Below are 17626 nucleotides of genomic sequence, written 5' to 3' on the forward strand. Positions count from 1 at the left end.
GATGATATCTAAATACACAAACTTGGATTGATGAACTCAGCCAGTCAAAGCTATTATTCAGTAAGGCACTCAGCAACCTGTAAGATAATCATTAAAAATATCAAATAAAGTGTCTCATTTCTGGATCACTGTGTCAACATGTCAGTAGAACAAATCTATTCAGTCCTTTGATCTTTCAAATTATATTATAAAATCTACCTTTGTTAACAGTTCCTTGGGCTCAGATGTGCAAAGAGATTGAACGTAAAGTTTCCTAAAATACTTTGTCTACTAATATTTTCTAATTATCACAAAATATTTTGAGAATGCAAATTTCATTTAAATGTCAACCATAATTAAGCATGTACCATTTGTTTTTCTACTCAAGTTTCACAGTTTGATGGAATGTTTTTCCCACAATTTAATAAATATTTGTTTTATTTCACATGGATTAATTCAAAAGTGTGGATAAGAGCAACATATTTTAATCAACTATTGTTGTGATGGACTAGAAAATAAATTTATTCACTAAGCAAACTGTTTACTATTCATTTGAATGGGATTTATCATGCTTAGCATTGGCAGCCTAAGCATACAGGCAACAATTAATAGCAAAGCCAAATATATATACTGCATACTGAGCAAAGCAAGTTATTTTTTCTTGATTATATCGTAGATCTCTAGTATCTAAAACTTTTAATTATTTACCCCATAATGTCCTGTACCTAGCTGTGTTCCAACAACACCCACTAAAGTGAAGTAGTAGATAAATTCTTAGGCTGTGTGAACTATGCATTTGTAATTGGTACCAAATATGTGTTTGATTTTATTTTCAGTTGCTTTCAAAATTTTTAATTTGGCATTCTATGTATACATCACACAGCTACATTTTACAAGTAGTGTTGGAGATTACTGGGTAAATGGGCACCCTATTCTTCTTCCCTTCTTCCACCAGCCTCTCAAAACCCCAAAGATTTTAACATCTTCAGCATGATGGTTAAAAATGCCTCCTGATAGATGGGATTAAGAGAAAGATGTGAGTGTTCTTTATCTGGCTGTGCAAATGTATGTGTGGCCAAGTTACTTTTGGCAGAATGCAGTACTACATGTGGTAGTACTTATGGTACTTACGTGCACGTCCAAATGGCACATGTTTTTATTTTGTTACAATTTAAATCACATAAATTAGACATACAAAGACAAAATTTAATCATCTTGTCAATCCTTGCAGTACAAATCAGATTTTTGACTATGCAGTCCTGATAAAATGTCAGTTACACTTGAATCTGAGCATAGCATAAATTACTTTTCAAACCATTATACTGAGAACAATATATGTAAAAGAAATGCTTAATTCATTTCCTATGGTTACTTTCTTTTAAAGACTTATTTGTTCTCTGGGTGCACAGAATGATGAGGTGTAATGAAATGGAAGCTGAAAACAGATTAAAAGAGTAATTTCCATGTCCGTGTGCTTTTGCTTTACCTTCTTCTGAAAATGGGTTGTTTATTCAGTGAGCTCTGTTCTTAAGTGACTGCTCAAGCTTTGGGGCTTACCTTACTCCAAGTGGGACTTTAATTCTTAAATTTTACTTTCTATAGTAGTATCTGCTATTTTAAGTGGTGAAGAATCCTTGGGTGGAAGCATAATTTCAGGGAAACATAAAACTGGAAATGGGGGACAGTTTTATAAATGAAGTATTTTAAGTCAACTTATGCAACGAACAGAATTCCAAGGGGATCTTTATTGATAATGGGTTCTTATTGACCTCTGAAGTCCCTTTCTCCTATTTCCATTGCCTATTGCATCTTTGAATTTTCTTAATGGAGGAATTATGAACACTATACTCTGAGATCCTAGAGGGGAGATTCCATTTTCTGTGGATCCCAGGACCTTCCTATAAGAAACGTGCAAGTATGGTTGAAGGTAATATTGAGGAAGTATAACTGTGTATCAGGTGTAGGAAATAGCTTTTCCTAGTTGTCAGGAAAGTTGAAGTGGAAAAGGAGTTTTGGGCACTTGATTATAAATGTAGGGGGTAGAAATAGGAGTGACTTTTCTTGAATATCCATTATATACCAGACATTCTGGTATACACATTCTCTTTTTTAATATTCTTAGCTTAAAAAAAAAATGCGGTGGGGCGGGCTTATGATACCAGATTAACAAGGGGCAAAAGGAGCATGTAGAATGGAAACAATTTACCCCAGGTCACATTACCCCCAAGTGTTAAGGCTGATGTTCCTTTTTTCTGGCTTTCAAAGCAAGATCTTTTCCATGATGGCATCACAGCCTTTCTCACATGGAGTGGAATATGCCATTCGTTCATGTGAGATCCTGTCATGCTGGATATGATGGAGTTCCTGAAACTTCTGTATTGTCACCTGGATTGCCTGATGAGTCAAAGGGGAGAGGGTGGAACTTTGTGCCTGGTTTTTTTTTTTTTTTGAGACGGAGTTTCGCTCTGCCGCCCAGGCTGGAGTGCAGAGTAGCGCGATCTCCGCTCACTGCAAGCTCCGCCTCCTGGATTCACGCTGTTCTCCTGCCTCAGCCTCCCGAGTAGCTGGGACTACAGGCGCCCGCCACCACGCCCGGCTGATTTTTTGTATTTTCAGTAGAGACGGGGTTTCACTGCGTTAGCCAGGATGGTCTTGATCTGATCTCCTGACCTCGTGATCTGCTCGCCTGGGCCTCCCGAAGTGCTGGGATTACAGGCGTGAGCCACCACGACCGGCCCGTGCCAGAGTTTTTGTCTGGAGGAAGGGATATATGCTAAAAAGTAGGTGTATAATTATAAAATATGTCCAGGAAATCTTACTTAGAAGTTTTTTTGTGCTTTCTTTTTTTAACTTATGAGATCTTTACTATGATGACCTTGTGTTACTAAATTTAGTGAGCACTGGATTACTTATAGGAGAATAATGCTTTCTTTATGGACTCCACCTACCCTAATTGAAGTGGTGTCTGTTAACACTTTTTAATGCTTAATCCTGAATTGTGAAAGTTAAATGTGTTTCCTGTGTCGACTCTGCTTAGAAAATGTGTGCCTGAAGTGGAAAGTAAAGTACTATTCTCTCCTATTGTGAGAGGCATCTCTTTTCCTATAGCCATGATATGCTAACTGTGGCCTGTATTTAAAAACTCTAGTTTGCTTCTCTGTGGAGAATTATGTGTGTCCAGTGGAAATCCACGTACACCTCTTCTTGGTAGTAAGATGTGTCATGCTGTACAAGTTCAGAAGAGATATAGTAGGTGTCACTTGTCACCTAGCAACAAGCATTCTTCTTTGTGTCTTTAGCTACTTTTCATTTTTAGTCAAAATAGCTATGAAAACGTAGCACTTAGATTTGCATTTATCTCCAGAAATATTTAGATTAACCTTCAAATATTTTTAGTTCCCAAGATAACTCACTGTGACAGATGAAACAGAAATAACTTTAAGTAGAAAAAAAGCAACTTACGTGGTAGAAACCTTGATGCACAGAGCCAGGCAAACTTGGACCTGTTACATAACATCACAGACTGACATGCACAAAGCCTGCCTGTCAAGTTCCCTAGTTGGCTTTAAAGATTATGGTAACTGAATTGAATATGTATATAAACCTTTATTAGTTGATTTTTTAAATCGGTGCTGGAAAACACAAGATCATAACTAATGAAGCAGTGATTTGTAAACCTGAATCTAGAAGACAGAATTCCAAATAAGATTACTGTATCAGCACCACCATTCAATTTACTCGAAACAGAGCAACTAAATTACCTTTGGGCAGAGAGTGGAATCCCTGGCTAGTTAGATGTCTAGTGTGTTTCTCTGTCTCTATTTAAAGATACATAAAGGGATTCTCAGAGGATCTAGCAATAAGTATACTTATGGGTCCATTTTAATATACTTAAAATGTATTAAACACTAACCTTTAAAGACTGAGAACATAATAGATCATTTAAGATGTGATGAAGAGCAAGCCGTCTGCTACTGTAGTATAATATAAAGCCTGTACTCTGAGGTAATTATGACAGAGTAACTGCTTATTTGTTAAAGTAGATAGCATTCACTTTCATTATGGCCAAGGTCACTTCTGTTGTCCAGGGTGTACTGTCTTTGAATTATAAAGGAACTTGAGTGATCAAATGTGGAAATTTCAAGACAGAAAAAGAGAAAGGAAAGAATTTAAAAATCATTCTCTATGGCTTTCAGCTAATAAAGAGAAACAGGTGTAAGTGGAATTTCTCCAGTCTCTCCTCTAAAACCATGAGTATTTACCCATGGTTCCAGGCAGCAATATTTTGGTTAAAAAGTAATCCTAAAATACTTTCGAAAGTGTAATATTTTATGCCTTGCCATTTTTCATGTTTTTCATATTGAAATAAGCAACCAGTCCTTTGCTTTTCTTCACCTAATGACAATTGAGAAACATCTTTGAAGCCAGGAAAATGAGGACCAAAACCACGCGTCATGAGCGTTTTGATGAGGCCACTGGCCTTTAAAACTTCTGTGCTTTGGGAAGATTTACTGGATAATTTCAGAACCCTATTTGGCAGAGCTAAGTAAATTTAATTTGGAAATTGATGAGCTATTAACTGTTACTGGAAATGTGCCATTTTACTATTTTATATCATGGCTTGCTTTTGATAGGGATTTGGGGGGAAAAAGTAAAGGCCCCTTAGCATGAATAAAATTAGAGATGCATCTATTCTATCATGTGGCCTCCATTTAGAGAAATCTTTTTTATTTTCTATTCAATATCTAGGCTGTTGATTAAAAAGTGGTAATTCTTATACGTATGACATTTAACATTTTACAGATTGCTGTATAAACATTACTGCAATTAGAGTAGGCAAGGTAGATAAAGCAGGTATTATTATTATTATCCTTGCTTCTTGGAGAAGAAAACTGGGCATCAAAGAGGTTGAATGAGTTGCTTAAGTTCACACAGCCAGAAGATGATAGAATTGAGACTAGGGACAGACAGGTCTTCTCAACTCTAATCTGTGTCCTCATCTCTTTCCTTCATTTGTGCTACTTAAAGTTTGAGGGGCTGAAAGGCAAGAGATGAATCTTGAACACTCTCTTGGGAGCCTGAATTGGATGGAAAGCAAAAACTAGTTTTGTATCAGGCCCTCCCCTGCTTTAACACCTACAGAAATACAAATTTAAATTGTAGAAGATTGCAAACCTAGTTGGTATGACAAACCACAAAGAGCCATGCAGTAAGATTTGGAACTAAGTCAGGGTTTTGTGAGAACCTTGACATTATCTTTTACCTTGGTTATAAGATTTACCTCTGATCAGTTTCATCCTTATTATCGTCTCCTAGTGGGAATATAAATTGGTACAGCTAAGTGCAGTAGTGTAGGATGAGGTTACGAGGGTGAGTGGTGGTTGTAGTTTGCAGTGGACTCTGCTTGCCAGGCCCTGCCCTCTTCCAGATTGGAGGCTCTTTGTGTCTGTCCAGACGAGGCATCCTTTTTAGTTGCTTAAAGGCATCATTCAGACCAGCAGAGATGCTGGTGCACACTAGATTTACATGCAAGGGTGTTTATGTGTGATTCATGATAAAGTCACAAATGATAAGGCAAAAGTTAAGTAAATAATGATATATTCTTTCAGTGGAGTATTACAGATTTTTGGATTAAGTGTTAGTAAGTTTAATATGAGAAAATGCCTATGGCACATTAAATGAAAAAAATTACAGAGCTACCATGTGAAAAATAATGAGCCAGGTTTTGACATACCTTGAACATTCTGCTAAGAAGTTGGAACTGATTGGATTAGATATATTTTGAAGACTAGAAAGGATAAAACATCTTTGAGAACACTGTGTCTTAGGTGACTTTTTAAGTATTTCAAAGGAGACCATGTTATGGTTTAATCATGTTAAATAGAGGAATTATACTCTGAATTTCAAGAGAATGTTTTGAGTCTGCCACTATAATATTAAAATATTGGATTGCTTTTTTAGTAGCATGCCTGGTAAAAGCTGTAGTGCATATTAGGGGATGTGTTTTGAGACATTGTTATAGCAAGAGAGACATATATATTTAAAGCTGGAATAAAATTAAAGACCAGTTTCCTTCACCGTTCAAGCCCATGGAGCTTGTGAACTGTGCTGCATTTCATTTAAGGCCTTTATGAGTGAGTGAGTTCTTTTCAAATGTATGGAAACATACACAGGAAACCAGGCCCAGTGCTACAGCCCATAGACATTGGCACAGAATGGGCACTGCTGAGAACTCCAGGGTGTGTCCCCTCTTGAGTGTAATTCCAAATGAAAAATAAAGTCAACTGTGCCTAATAAGCTGGCTCAACCGAATGCCAAAGAAAATTTGCCTCATGAAATGGAAATTCTGAAGCAAGTAACATAATGCTGAGAGAGAATAAATAGGAAAACTTGTAAGATATATCCAAACAGGGCAAATGGTCTATTATAATCAGAACTCCCCAACCCAGTAATGTTTAATGATTTGGTGAGATCCTACTGGTCCTGGAGATTTTGAACCTTTTAGAAAACACATGAATATTTAATTTATATTTAATTTTTAAACGAAGGAACATATATTAATTTAGGTCTTTTTTTAAAGTTACTTGGGTATTGGCTGACATGGAGCCACTAAATTTATTTCTATTCATTATTCTGCACATTTGTATCAACTATAAAGAAATTATCATTTCCCCAATAAAATGGCATTACTTTAAATTCTCTTAGTTGCTAAGAATAATGAAGCCAAGTGTTACAGTTTGAGTATTTGGGGCTTCTCTTTTATAGAGGAAATTTACTTACAAACCTTTTTTTTTTTTTTTTGCCATTTTCTCCTCAGTTGTCTCTGTTGCATCCCTTTCTTTTTATTCTCCTCCTCCCTTCTTCCCTTGTTTTTGCCTAAGTCTTCACTATTTAGTGCCTAGGATCTTGTCCTAGTGTTATAGCTGGTGTTTTTTCCTCTACTGCATTTTACCCTTTCATGGCTGAAGAGCAAGCCGACAACACATAGCTGAAGAAAAGATATGCCTCAGCTCTATGATCACGAACTTAAGGAGCTGTAGATTTAGGTTCTATTTTTTTTCCCCAAAGGGGGAATAACATCAACTTGTAGAACTTTCTTTCATCATTTGTCTTTGTGTTTTTCTTGCAGGATCAATGTGACTCTAAGAACAAATGGATGAATGAATATCCATATGAAGAGAAAAACAATAAAGGTTGGTTAGTCAAATGTTAAAATTGCATTGAAAATATTGCTACTTTGAGCATTACTTTTGGGCAGTTTATTCTCATTAGAGTACTTTCTTGTGTGAATACAAGACAGAGATCAGTACATGTGCATATCTATCTGTAAAATGTAATTTTTCTTTTTAGCCCCTTAAAAAATTATATGGAAGCGAATCCTCATTTTTTTCCTGCAAGTCTAGCTCTAATTCTTTTCCAGAACTTAAGCTGGTATTTTAAGAATCAACTTTCAGATGAATATTAAAAAATGGAAAACTGCTTGATGCAACTGATCACTGGTACAAAAAAAGAAGCCAGATTTTGTTTAATATACATCACTTTTCTACAAACGTAATTCTAATACCAGTGCCATATGGTACGTGATTGCTGTCAAATGCAGTCCTCTGCCCCTGAAGTCTCTGCTTTCCTCATAGAAGTAGGATCATCACGGAAAACTTTAATATTTGGTTTCTTACAAATACAGTATGAATTGAAGTGTCAGGTGCGGGGGTGGGGTGTGAATTTCAGCAGTCCTCGAATGATGGGCATTACCTTATTTGTGGTAGTTACTTGATATTTTCTTGTAGTTCCTACTGATTACAATGTAAAAATCATAGGTGACACTAAGAGAATTACAATATGTTAAACCATCTCTATTTCATAAATACGGTTTTACACTGAGCAGGTCTCATACAGAGGCATGTGCCTCATAAATCCTCATGTAGCTGCTCAGCAATACAATTTCATATTTTCCTTCCCATATTACTCTTGCTGCTTCCAAATCGATGCATAACTTGCCATGTCTTTTTCTGCCAGCCTACCTTCATAGCTACTTACAAGTGATTTTCAAGGTTGTATCTATCGCTTAAAATTGCCTTCTTCCATCCTCATTGCTAAAATTGCTCCTTTCTAGTATTTGTAAAGCGTTTAGACCTGTGGAGGGATACTGATTCAGATGTGGTTCAAGGGAGACTTCTGCAGGTATCAGTAATGTTCTTTTTCATGACCTCAGTGTTGCCTGTGTGGGTGCATTCACTTTGTGAGGATTAACTGTACTGTGGACATATTTGCATGTGGATCAGTGGTGTGTTAGTAAAGTGGTTCTCTGGGAGGAGGAGGGGAGAGGAGAGGCCTGATTGTAGTGTTTATCAAATCCTGTGGTGTAATTATTCCCACTATGGCTGCTTTCGAGGCTTTACCACCTGACTTGCAAGATTCCTTAAAATTCAACAATTGGCTCTCATGAGCCAGGGATGAGCTAGCTCCAGCACACCATTGATAATTCCATTTATACAGTAAAGTTAAAAATGTTATGTATTCCTTAAGACTAGAGTGGCGAAGGTAGTACATTTAAATTTTCTTTTCTCTTCTCTATATAAACATGGAAATGTTCTTTACTTATCATGCAAAATGTATTTATCCCTTTCCTTTAGAAATGATGTTGAGATAGTATTTATGTTTTTGTTTAGTTGTCATTAAATTTTTATATTTGGAAAGATCAGTGTTAGCTTTATAAGTTTATAAATTTTGGCAGTGTCGTCATGCTGTAACTAATTTTTGTTATGACAATTGAAGATGATGGCAAAAAGAATCATTGTGTTACTAGTTACCCTGAGGATAAACCCTGAAAATATTATGATTGACTGTAATATATGTGATTCATTCTGAACAATTGTGCCTTATAGCTCATAATTGATGAGTTCAGAAGTCTTTAAGGAGAAAGGAGCAGGGAGTATTTAATTTAATGTGTTTGTCCTATTGAGATGGAGTCTCGCTCTGTCACCCAGGTTGGAGTAGAGTGGCACGATCTTGGCTCACTGCAACCTCCGCCTTCTGAGTTCAAATGATTCTCCTGCCTCAGCTTCCCAGGTAGCTGGGATTACAGGTGCGTGCCATGATGCCTAGCTAATTTTTTATATTTTTAGTAGAGACGGGGTTTCACCATGTTGGCCAGGCTGGTCTTGAACTCCTGACCTCAAGTGATCCTCCCACCTTGGCCTCCCAATGTGTTGGGATTACAGGCATGAGCCACTGTATCCAACCTCACTGCTGCGTGTTTAAAAATGATTTTTCATACATTTTATCCATTCTAGATGCCTTTGAACAGAGCATACATTAATGCTTGTTTTTAAGTCTGCTTGAATCAGATGCTGTTAGTTTTAGCAATGTTTGATTCAGGGAGAAGATTGCAGAGTTTGAAAATTTATCTTTTTTATATTTCAAATACATTGACAAGGTCAATATTAAGATGAAGTTTTTAAAATGTCAGCAGTGGAAGCTACATTGCCATGGTATACATAATTGAAAAGGGATTTGAATATGGCTTTTACAACTGTTTTGTATGTTTCCAGTTTGCCAGTGGTGACAAAATCCTGCCAAGAGCCACGGAATATCATGCTGTGCCTTTCTGCTTAGGTTCTAAAATTTAAATAGCCTATTTGGGATTTATAAAATTTCTGTTGTGTCCATACTGAGAGTTCTACTTTCAGGAGCAGTCTTCATCTGCCCTTTCCTTAAAAACAAACAAACAAAAACAAAACAAAACAAAAAACACAACTTTTGCATTAAGTTTTTCTTTACTTCATTCTTAAGTTACTTCCTTTGCTCAGCTTCACTGCACTTGGATTTGTCCCTTTGCCATCTGCCTTTAGAAAACGACAAATTCTAAAAAGATTCCCGTTGTCCATTATTTCCTGCTCACAAACACCAGCATAAAGTCTGGTGGATACATGCTTCAGCGTATTTCAGCAGTTATCCTCTCTGTGAATATGGTGGCTTGTTGTGGACCTGGCTCCTTGCTTTGCTTCGTTTTTCTTCCCCCCAGCCATTTCAGTATGTTTACCCAGTGCTTCTCAGCAGCTGGCTTAGAGCAGGTGTTCAGAACATACCCACCCCACATATACATTGGTCCAGCTTATCAGAGTTCACATTAAAACTTTGCTTTGTGACTACCTCTGATGAACAGCTGCCTAACCACCCAGCATTAGCAGTGGGGTGACTTTTACTTTATGCATTTGGAAACCAAGAGAACAAGAGCAAGCCTCTCTGTGAGCGATTTCATGCCACACAAAAAGGGTTTATTTCATAGTGATGGTTGTATAGCTTGTGGTTGCTTTACATTTCTTTTCCAAGTTCCAAGGCTCTTTCTTTGCACAGGATAGAGGGATTGTAATAGCAGCAATCCAGCTTTTCTTCCATTTTGAACTAAGTAGCCACAACTGCTCCAAAAGCTGCAATTAATGTAAATGAAATGGATTGTTAGCACTGGCTGCTGTAAGTGTATGTAGGGTAGTTGCCTGGACAATAAAAGTGGAATCAAAAAGAGGCAGGCCTTAGCTCTGCAATTATTTGTCTGTTTGATCTGGGACCCCAGTGCCCTCTACTTTGTGAATTCTAACTTTCTCATCTGCAAAGAGGAACTAATAACACCTGTCCTGCCCATTTCAAGAGTTGCTGTGGGTGTGAAAAAAGGACATATTTGTGAAAAAGATTTAAAGCTGTCAAGTTCTGAAAGTGTGCATGGTATTGATATTATTTGATTTTTGGTGTAAGAGAGATTCATGACATAATATGATTTCACATCACAAAGTCAGACATTTTCAGAAATCAAAGTGCCCTCAAAGGTCATTAATTCTAAGATGCACTTGGTGCATGGCTACTATCCGTAAGACTTTGTTGGCTACATTAGTGTTATGTTGAGTACGCCTTAGAATTTCTTAGTTCATGTTGCATTCATCCTATTTCCAGACATATAATCGTACTAAAAGTTTTTTTTTTATTGAGCCACATCAATAGACTTGATAATGATACCAACTAGTAGGTATATCATAGTATTTATTAAAATATCGTCTTGAATTGGGTCACTCCTTTTTCTGTCAAGTCACTTCAATTTTGGGAATCTCATTTATCTGGGAAATGGGAACAAAATAATATACAGAGATTTGGGAAAGATTATGGGATTATTGAAGGAGGGAAATAGCTTCATTATTTGAAAAGATGACGCGTTGTTCATTTTAAAACCATTAAAGCATGCAAAGCCGCATCATCTCCCTGCCTCATATCTTCTGTTAATATTTGGTGAACGTTATTTATAGCTTCTCTGTATACATACATACAAATAATTAGAAACATTTTTAAAAAAATAAGATCATATTTATACTTTGCATCTCTTATAAAGAGTAGTTTGCTTCCAATGGAATGAAAAAAATAGGAATTGAATTTAAGCTTAAGGAATTGATTAATTTCATATTAATATCCTTTTACCAAAATGATGTTATTAACAATTAATAGAAAAACCCAAACTTTGAATTCTGTTTTTTGAAGTGACTGAATTTAACTTTAAACAGAATCTTTTGACTTTGTGTTAAAAAGATGGGAAAATTAATGAAGTTTCTTCCTGATTCCCTTTTTCCTCTTTTTGTTTTACTATTCTTTTAAAATTAAGCTTATTCACATTTATTTTATGATTCTTAATTGTAATGATCAAAGCTGTGAAGTATTATTACTTCCCTCAGAAATATGAATACATGGCTTCCCTGTCATCTGGCGTTTGGTGTCACTGCGAAGAAGGTTGAAGCAAACTGATCCTTTCACTTGTTCTTGGTTTTTTTTTTTTTTGGTCCAGGATGCTAATGAACAATTATTTTAAACCTGAAAGTTCAGGAACTTCATCGATTGTCTTACTTTTTGTCATTCTGTTTCATTTTCTCTTGGATCTTGCTCTTAATATCTGAGAAGTAGAGTCTGTTTTTATGACAAGTTTTTAAAATTATGTTTAAAGTACACTATTTTGTTCTTTAGTAACTTTGAAAATATGTGTGATGTTTCTCCTTGATTTTCCATATCTGTGGCCTTCATCTTTAACTTTTTAATTTCACTCAGTGTGCTTTCAAGTTGAACTTTTTAAAAAACTATGTTTTCAGTTAAATTCTTTACTTTTTTGTTCCCAAGGTAGCTATATTTCATAGCTGTGTTGACTTATTTTCATTTCTTTTAGTTATCTGTTATTGTACCACGTGAACCCTTGTACATCCTGAACTTACACTTGTACCTCCGCCTTGAACATTTTTTTAAAGAAACTTTTATCTGTAATTATTTTAATTTTTTTGAGTCTATGAAGAGATATTTGTCTAAATTCTTCATCTGTTTGCTTGGGTTATTTCTACTGTGATTGTTCTTCATTGGCCTCTTGCTTACATTTCTCTCTGGCTTTTGGTATTTGTTGCTTTTACCTGCGGTTCTCATGGGCTCTCCCTGAATATCTCCTATCTTTATATGGGGCTAGTGTTTGCCAGAGCACAGTATGAGCAGGGGTACCAGTGATTTGGGTGTGAGCTACTGAGTGCATATCTTTGACTTGGTTTTGTTGTTTCAAATACCATGTAAATAAGGATGTCATTTCCAGAGTCTTTGCTCTGCTTCCATTGGACAGCAGTGCCCCTTAAGTAAAGGGCTCCTGTCTTCCTTCCTTCTGCCACGTCAGGTAGAACCCCTTCATGAGGGAGCTAAGTTCCACAAAGGCTGTGCCTGTGTGTTAGTTCTTTTAACAACACTTTCTCTGCTTTCTGAGAAATTGATCTGTATTCACTTGATTATGTCTGATGTCTATTCTAATCAAAGGGTCATTGAATAGGTCTTGTGTTAACTGTGATTTTTACTTTTAGGAAATTCCGTGTTTTGTTTGAGGTTTGAGGAACTGTGTATCAGCTCCCAGTTGCCTCTCACATTTCACAGTATTTGACAGATGTGCTTTGGTTGGGAATTTGAGTTTGTGACTTTTTACTTTCACTAAAGGTGGAGGGTTTTTTATTTTTTCATTTTTTTTTTATTTGCTTTACCCATTTTCAGTGGGTTTTAAAAGAAGGCTGTAAAAATGCCTTTACATTGCCATTTTGAATAAGTAAGCTTTTAAATAGATTTAAGGGGCACATGGAGAATATCAAACTTGCTGTGGTGTTTAAAAAAATGACTTTGTATTCAGATTGCCTGGTTTCCATCCTGGTTCTGCCAGTGTTCAACTTTGCTTGTATATTTCAGTTGCCACATCTGTGATACGGCAATGACAGTAATAGTTCCTACTCCATAAAATTGGTGTGAAGGTTAAATGAGAAAAAAATTCTAAAGCATTTGCATATTGCCTGGTAGTTACTGGTGCTCATCAAAATAGCAGTTTTTATCATTTTAAGCTGTGTTAGTTGTGTTTAGAGTATAGTCAGTTTAGCTTTAGGAAAATTGGCTACTAGGCCAGCGTTTGTATATTTTATTTCCTTTGACTGAAGAGCATGCTGGGATGGGTACCAGGTGTTCTTCTTATAGGGCAGCTTCTGGTGTTGGGGTCTGATTGGGGATTTCCAAATTGTTCTACTCTGTGTTGATAAAGAACAGAATCATCGCCAGTTCTCTTGGAAGAAATAACATTGGATATGCTGTGGTAGTTGGGGTATATGTTATTGGTTCACTTACAGAATGTTGGCAACTTCCGTCCTGTAGTGTTGCAAACACTACAATTCAGACATATATTTAGCATTTATTATTTGTTAGACCCTGGGCTAGAAAGACAAATTAGACTCTGCCTTGAAGGCTTCATCATCTCAGAGATAGGCAGATAAGTTTCTACAATTGTATGTGATTGGTGCCATAATATATTTATTAGAGCCAGGGAATTGGGATGTGGGTTCTGGAAGGCTTCACGTATAAAGTGACATTTGAGCTAGACCTTGAGTTGCCAGTATGACATTGACTGGAAGAAATGGGAGCAACCAAGAAAAGTTAGTTTAGAAAAAAATTCTTAGCAAATGCAAAAGTATATTTCTTTTCTTTGGGCACAAAAGTGCCCTGAAAAATTTCCTCTAAGAGTTAAAGATAGATGTGTGATGATCAATGATTCCAGGAGGTCTACTGGAAGTGGCAGAACAAAGGAAGACAGGAGCCCTTCTCCTAAGGGGCACTGACGTGCCGTGGAAGCAGAGGGGAGACTCTGGAAATGACATCTTTCTTTAGACAGTATTGGAAATAACAAACACAAGTCAAAGATTTAGATTTCAGCCAGAATCTGTTGAGGTTCATTTATCTTTTTCTCCCTTCCTCTCCTTCCTTCTCTCACTCTCCCCTCTCTACCCTCCCTCTCCCTGCAGTTCCTCTCCTTCCCCCACTTCCTCTCTTTCCCCACTTCCTCTCTTTCCCCCACTTCCTCTTTCCTCCCACTTCCTCTACCCCCCTACTTTCTCTCCCCTCTCTCACTTCCTCTCTCCCCTCTCTTCCCCTCACTTTCTCTCCCCCGACTTTCTCTCTGCCTGTCCTTCTCCCCTTTGCCACTTCCACTTCCTCCCCTCCCTCCCTTCTTCTTTTTCTCTTCCCTGTTTACACATCTTCATTCTCTGGCCACTTGATTATAGTGGTTCTTCAGCTAAGCTATTTAGAGTACCTTACCAAAGTAATTATTATATTTTACCAGAAATTTTCAAGAGTGATCATAAAAATATGAGTATCTTTCAAATATCATTTTAGTTAAATTTTTTTTGACATAATGAAAACATAGTGTTAAAGCAGCATAGTAATTGATTATTAATATCATTTATTGAAGTATGATATCTATATAGTTTTATGTATCAACATTTGTATACTATTTTAATAAGGCAGCTTCTTCCCTTCTCTCAAGCTGATGTTAGGTGAGAATTTCTTACTTTCTGTAAAGAATTTTATTTAATAATATGAATAATTATTGACTCAAGAAGTGTGATTTTTTTGTGTCTTACACATAATCAGTTTTTCAGTATATCTTATAATCTAATGGAATGTAACTTTCTCAAATATTCCAATTTAAGAATCAATTGATTATTCATATTTAACATGCTACTTCCAATATTTGTGCCGTTAGAGCACGACAGTTAATATGAAAGTGAATTTATTTTTATTAAAGGCTTTTAATTTGTTTTCTATGGCCACTGTAACAAATTACCACAAACTTAATGGTTTTGGAAAAAAACACAAATTTATCTTAGAGGTCTGGTGATCAGAAGTCCAATGGTCTCACTGGGCTAAACTCAAGAGTATTGGGAGGACTACGTTCCCTTCTGGAGGTCCTAGGGCTGATTCCATTTCCTTACCGGCATCTAGAGCCTACTCAGGTTCCTTGGTCCACTCAACTCCACCAGCTTTGGGCCGAGTCCTTCTGGCATTGCCATCTCTCTGGTTCTCCTCTTCTTCACATTTAAGGACTATTGTGATTACTTTGGCCTATCCTAGATAATCCAGGATGATCTCCTTATTTTAAGGTCAGGTGATTAGCAACTTTAATTCCATCTGTGACTTTCATTCCCCTTTGCCATGTAGTCTAACAGATTTCAGGGATTAGGACATGGACATCTTTGGGGGCCATTACTCTGCCAACCACAGGTTTTCAAGAACATAAGTGACTGTGATTACAGGTACATGTTACTATTGTCATAGACACGACGTGGTTGGGAGTTTTGGAAGAATTCTCATTTTACTAATTCCGTTAATAGTCAAACAAATTATGATTTATGTCAATCAAAATATAATTTTCTTCCTTCTTGTGACTGGAAGAAAAAAGTCCATTCAAATCATTATTGCAGCTAAATGGAGCAAGTGATAATATTAAAATTTCCCATTATAAAAAATCTAATATCTAATTTTTTGCAAACAGTAGATTGTTTACCACAGTTTCACATGGTGATGCTGTAGTTTTATGTGCCTTCAAAGCTAGATGAACTACTTTTAGAATTCATCAGACTTTTTGGCCTAACAAACTTTCCTTTATTTTTCTATGTTGTTATTTGTAGCATATCTGATAAAATTAAAATCTAGTTTCAGGAAACATGGTTGATTATCTTGTTAAAAGCTCTTGAGGTGATAGCATGCACTTCATGCACTTACAGCCCATACACTTACTAAGATGCCCTGTATCCCTTGCAGGTGTGGCTCTGGAGCTGTATTTAAAGGTTAGTTAATACCTAGCCAGCAGCTAGCCATTGAAATTAACCCATAGGCTAGGGCTGTTGCCTTTTTCAGGGTAGCGAGATCTTTTAGATCTCAAAGAACTTTTTCAGGGGGAATTTTTTTGATTGTTTTTGTTATCAAAGTGAGGAAAAGTTCTGTATAGCTTTTTCTTTTCATCCGTCTTCACACAGCAGAGTCTAAGGGGAGCAAAATCTGTGAGAGGGGCCTTTTGCAGTTTTAATAGCTTCACGTCTCAGGGATGACTCCTTTAATTTAGAATACTAATAGCTGGCATCTAGGGGAAAATGAAAGGCGACTTGACAGTGAGAAGCTGGAAGATGGAGAGCAAACACATAGAGACTCGTCAGAGCCAGAATTGTAACAAGGGGGCAGTAGTTACACAGAGAGTCTGGGGTTTGGGACCCTGAGCCTGGTTTAAAGCCTCCTTCTAATGTTGCACACTGTGATAACCACTGGTTGTCGGCCTTGCACCCTTCTGCCATGAGTAGTCCCTTTCCCTGTTCTCAATCATGTGCACTCAAGTTGAAGGGTAGGTGTTCCTTTTTAACTGAGAGTTGAGTGTCCTTTTGAACTGAGAGTTGGAATCTAGGCACATTGTGACAACCACAATTTCATCATCTATTGCTGCAAAACAGAGCATCCCAGGTTAGTGGCTTAAAGCAAAAGCAGTGTGTGTTTTGCTCTTGAAGTGGCTACTTGGGTAGGAGTTTGGTGGAGTCGCCTTCTCCTTGCTCTACTCAACTCAGTGACTACCGAGGTTCAAAGGCTGATGACTGGAATCATGAAGACTCGTTGACATGTTTTCCAGTCAGTGCTGGCTCTCTCAGCCAGTCTGTTGGCTGCAACGCCTTGATGTGGCCGAGGCTCCCTTAACAGTAAAGCTGCGTACTGGAGCAGGTGGCTGGGGAGAACACGAGGCAGAAGCCATGTCACCCTTGGAAGTGATGCCAAGTGATTTCCCCCGTATTCTGTTCATCTCCATGATTATAAAGAGGCTCATTAATTCAAAAGGAGGGGACATATCCCCCACCCTTTGATGGGAGAGTGGAAACATCGTGGAAGTGCACATGTGACTGGAGATACTGTAGTGAAGAGTTCCGGAAAACATCATCAGCTACAGTTCATCTTCAAACTAGAGGAATCCATAAACGTTTTGTTTTTCTGGAACTAGTTCTGGTGCCAAATTCTGTATCAATCGGGGTGTGAAAAGAGAAACAGAAAGAGGGGAAAAGTGCTAAATATAGGACTTGAAGGGACTTGACCGCCTATGATGGTAGGAACTAGTTAAGCACATTATGTATGACTGTTGCTTCTATATATTTGGTGCCAGAGCTGAAGTCAGCAGGGCGAGCAGTTGGGAAGGATGAAAGTGGAGGGCAGGAGAGGATGGACACACTGGATATGCGAGGGTGCGCGCCAGTCCACACAGACCCTCATTGATCATAAGCCTCCAACTTCAGAGAGGTCG

The 17626-nt window shown here is 37.3% G+C and overlaps 1 protein-coding gene across 8 annotated transcripts in view; it reads left to right on the forward strand.

Annotated features, from left to right (window-relative positions):
* KLF12 (Kruppel like factor 12) overlaps positions 1 to 17626 on the forward strand; it is a 464553-nt gene that overhangs the window by 147804 nt on the left and 299123 nt on the right. For 6 of the 8 annotated variants that reach the window (XM_033177556.1, XM_033177557.1, XM_033177555.1 and 3 more), the window contains one exon: positions 7109 to 7172. The exons of the other annotated variants lie outside the window; for them this stretch is intronic. In XM_033177556.1, the coding sequence (XP_033033447.1) occupies positions 7140 to 7172 (33 nt within the window). In that variant the 5' untranslated portion in view covers positions 7109 to 7139. The remainder of the gene's footprint in view (positions 1 to 7108; positions 7173 to 17626) is intronic. 8 annotated transcript variants of the gene reach the window in all.

This window comes from Trachypithecus francoisi, unplaced genomic scaffold (assembly GCF_009764315.1).
Source record: "Trachypithecus francoisi isolate TF-2019V2 unplaced genomic scaffold, Tfra_2.0 Lachesis_group18, whole genome shotgun sequence".
NCBI classification, from domain to species: domain Eukaryota; kingdom Metazoa; phylum Chordata; class Mammalia; order Primates; family Cercopithecidae; genus Trachypithecus; species Trachypithecus francoisi.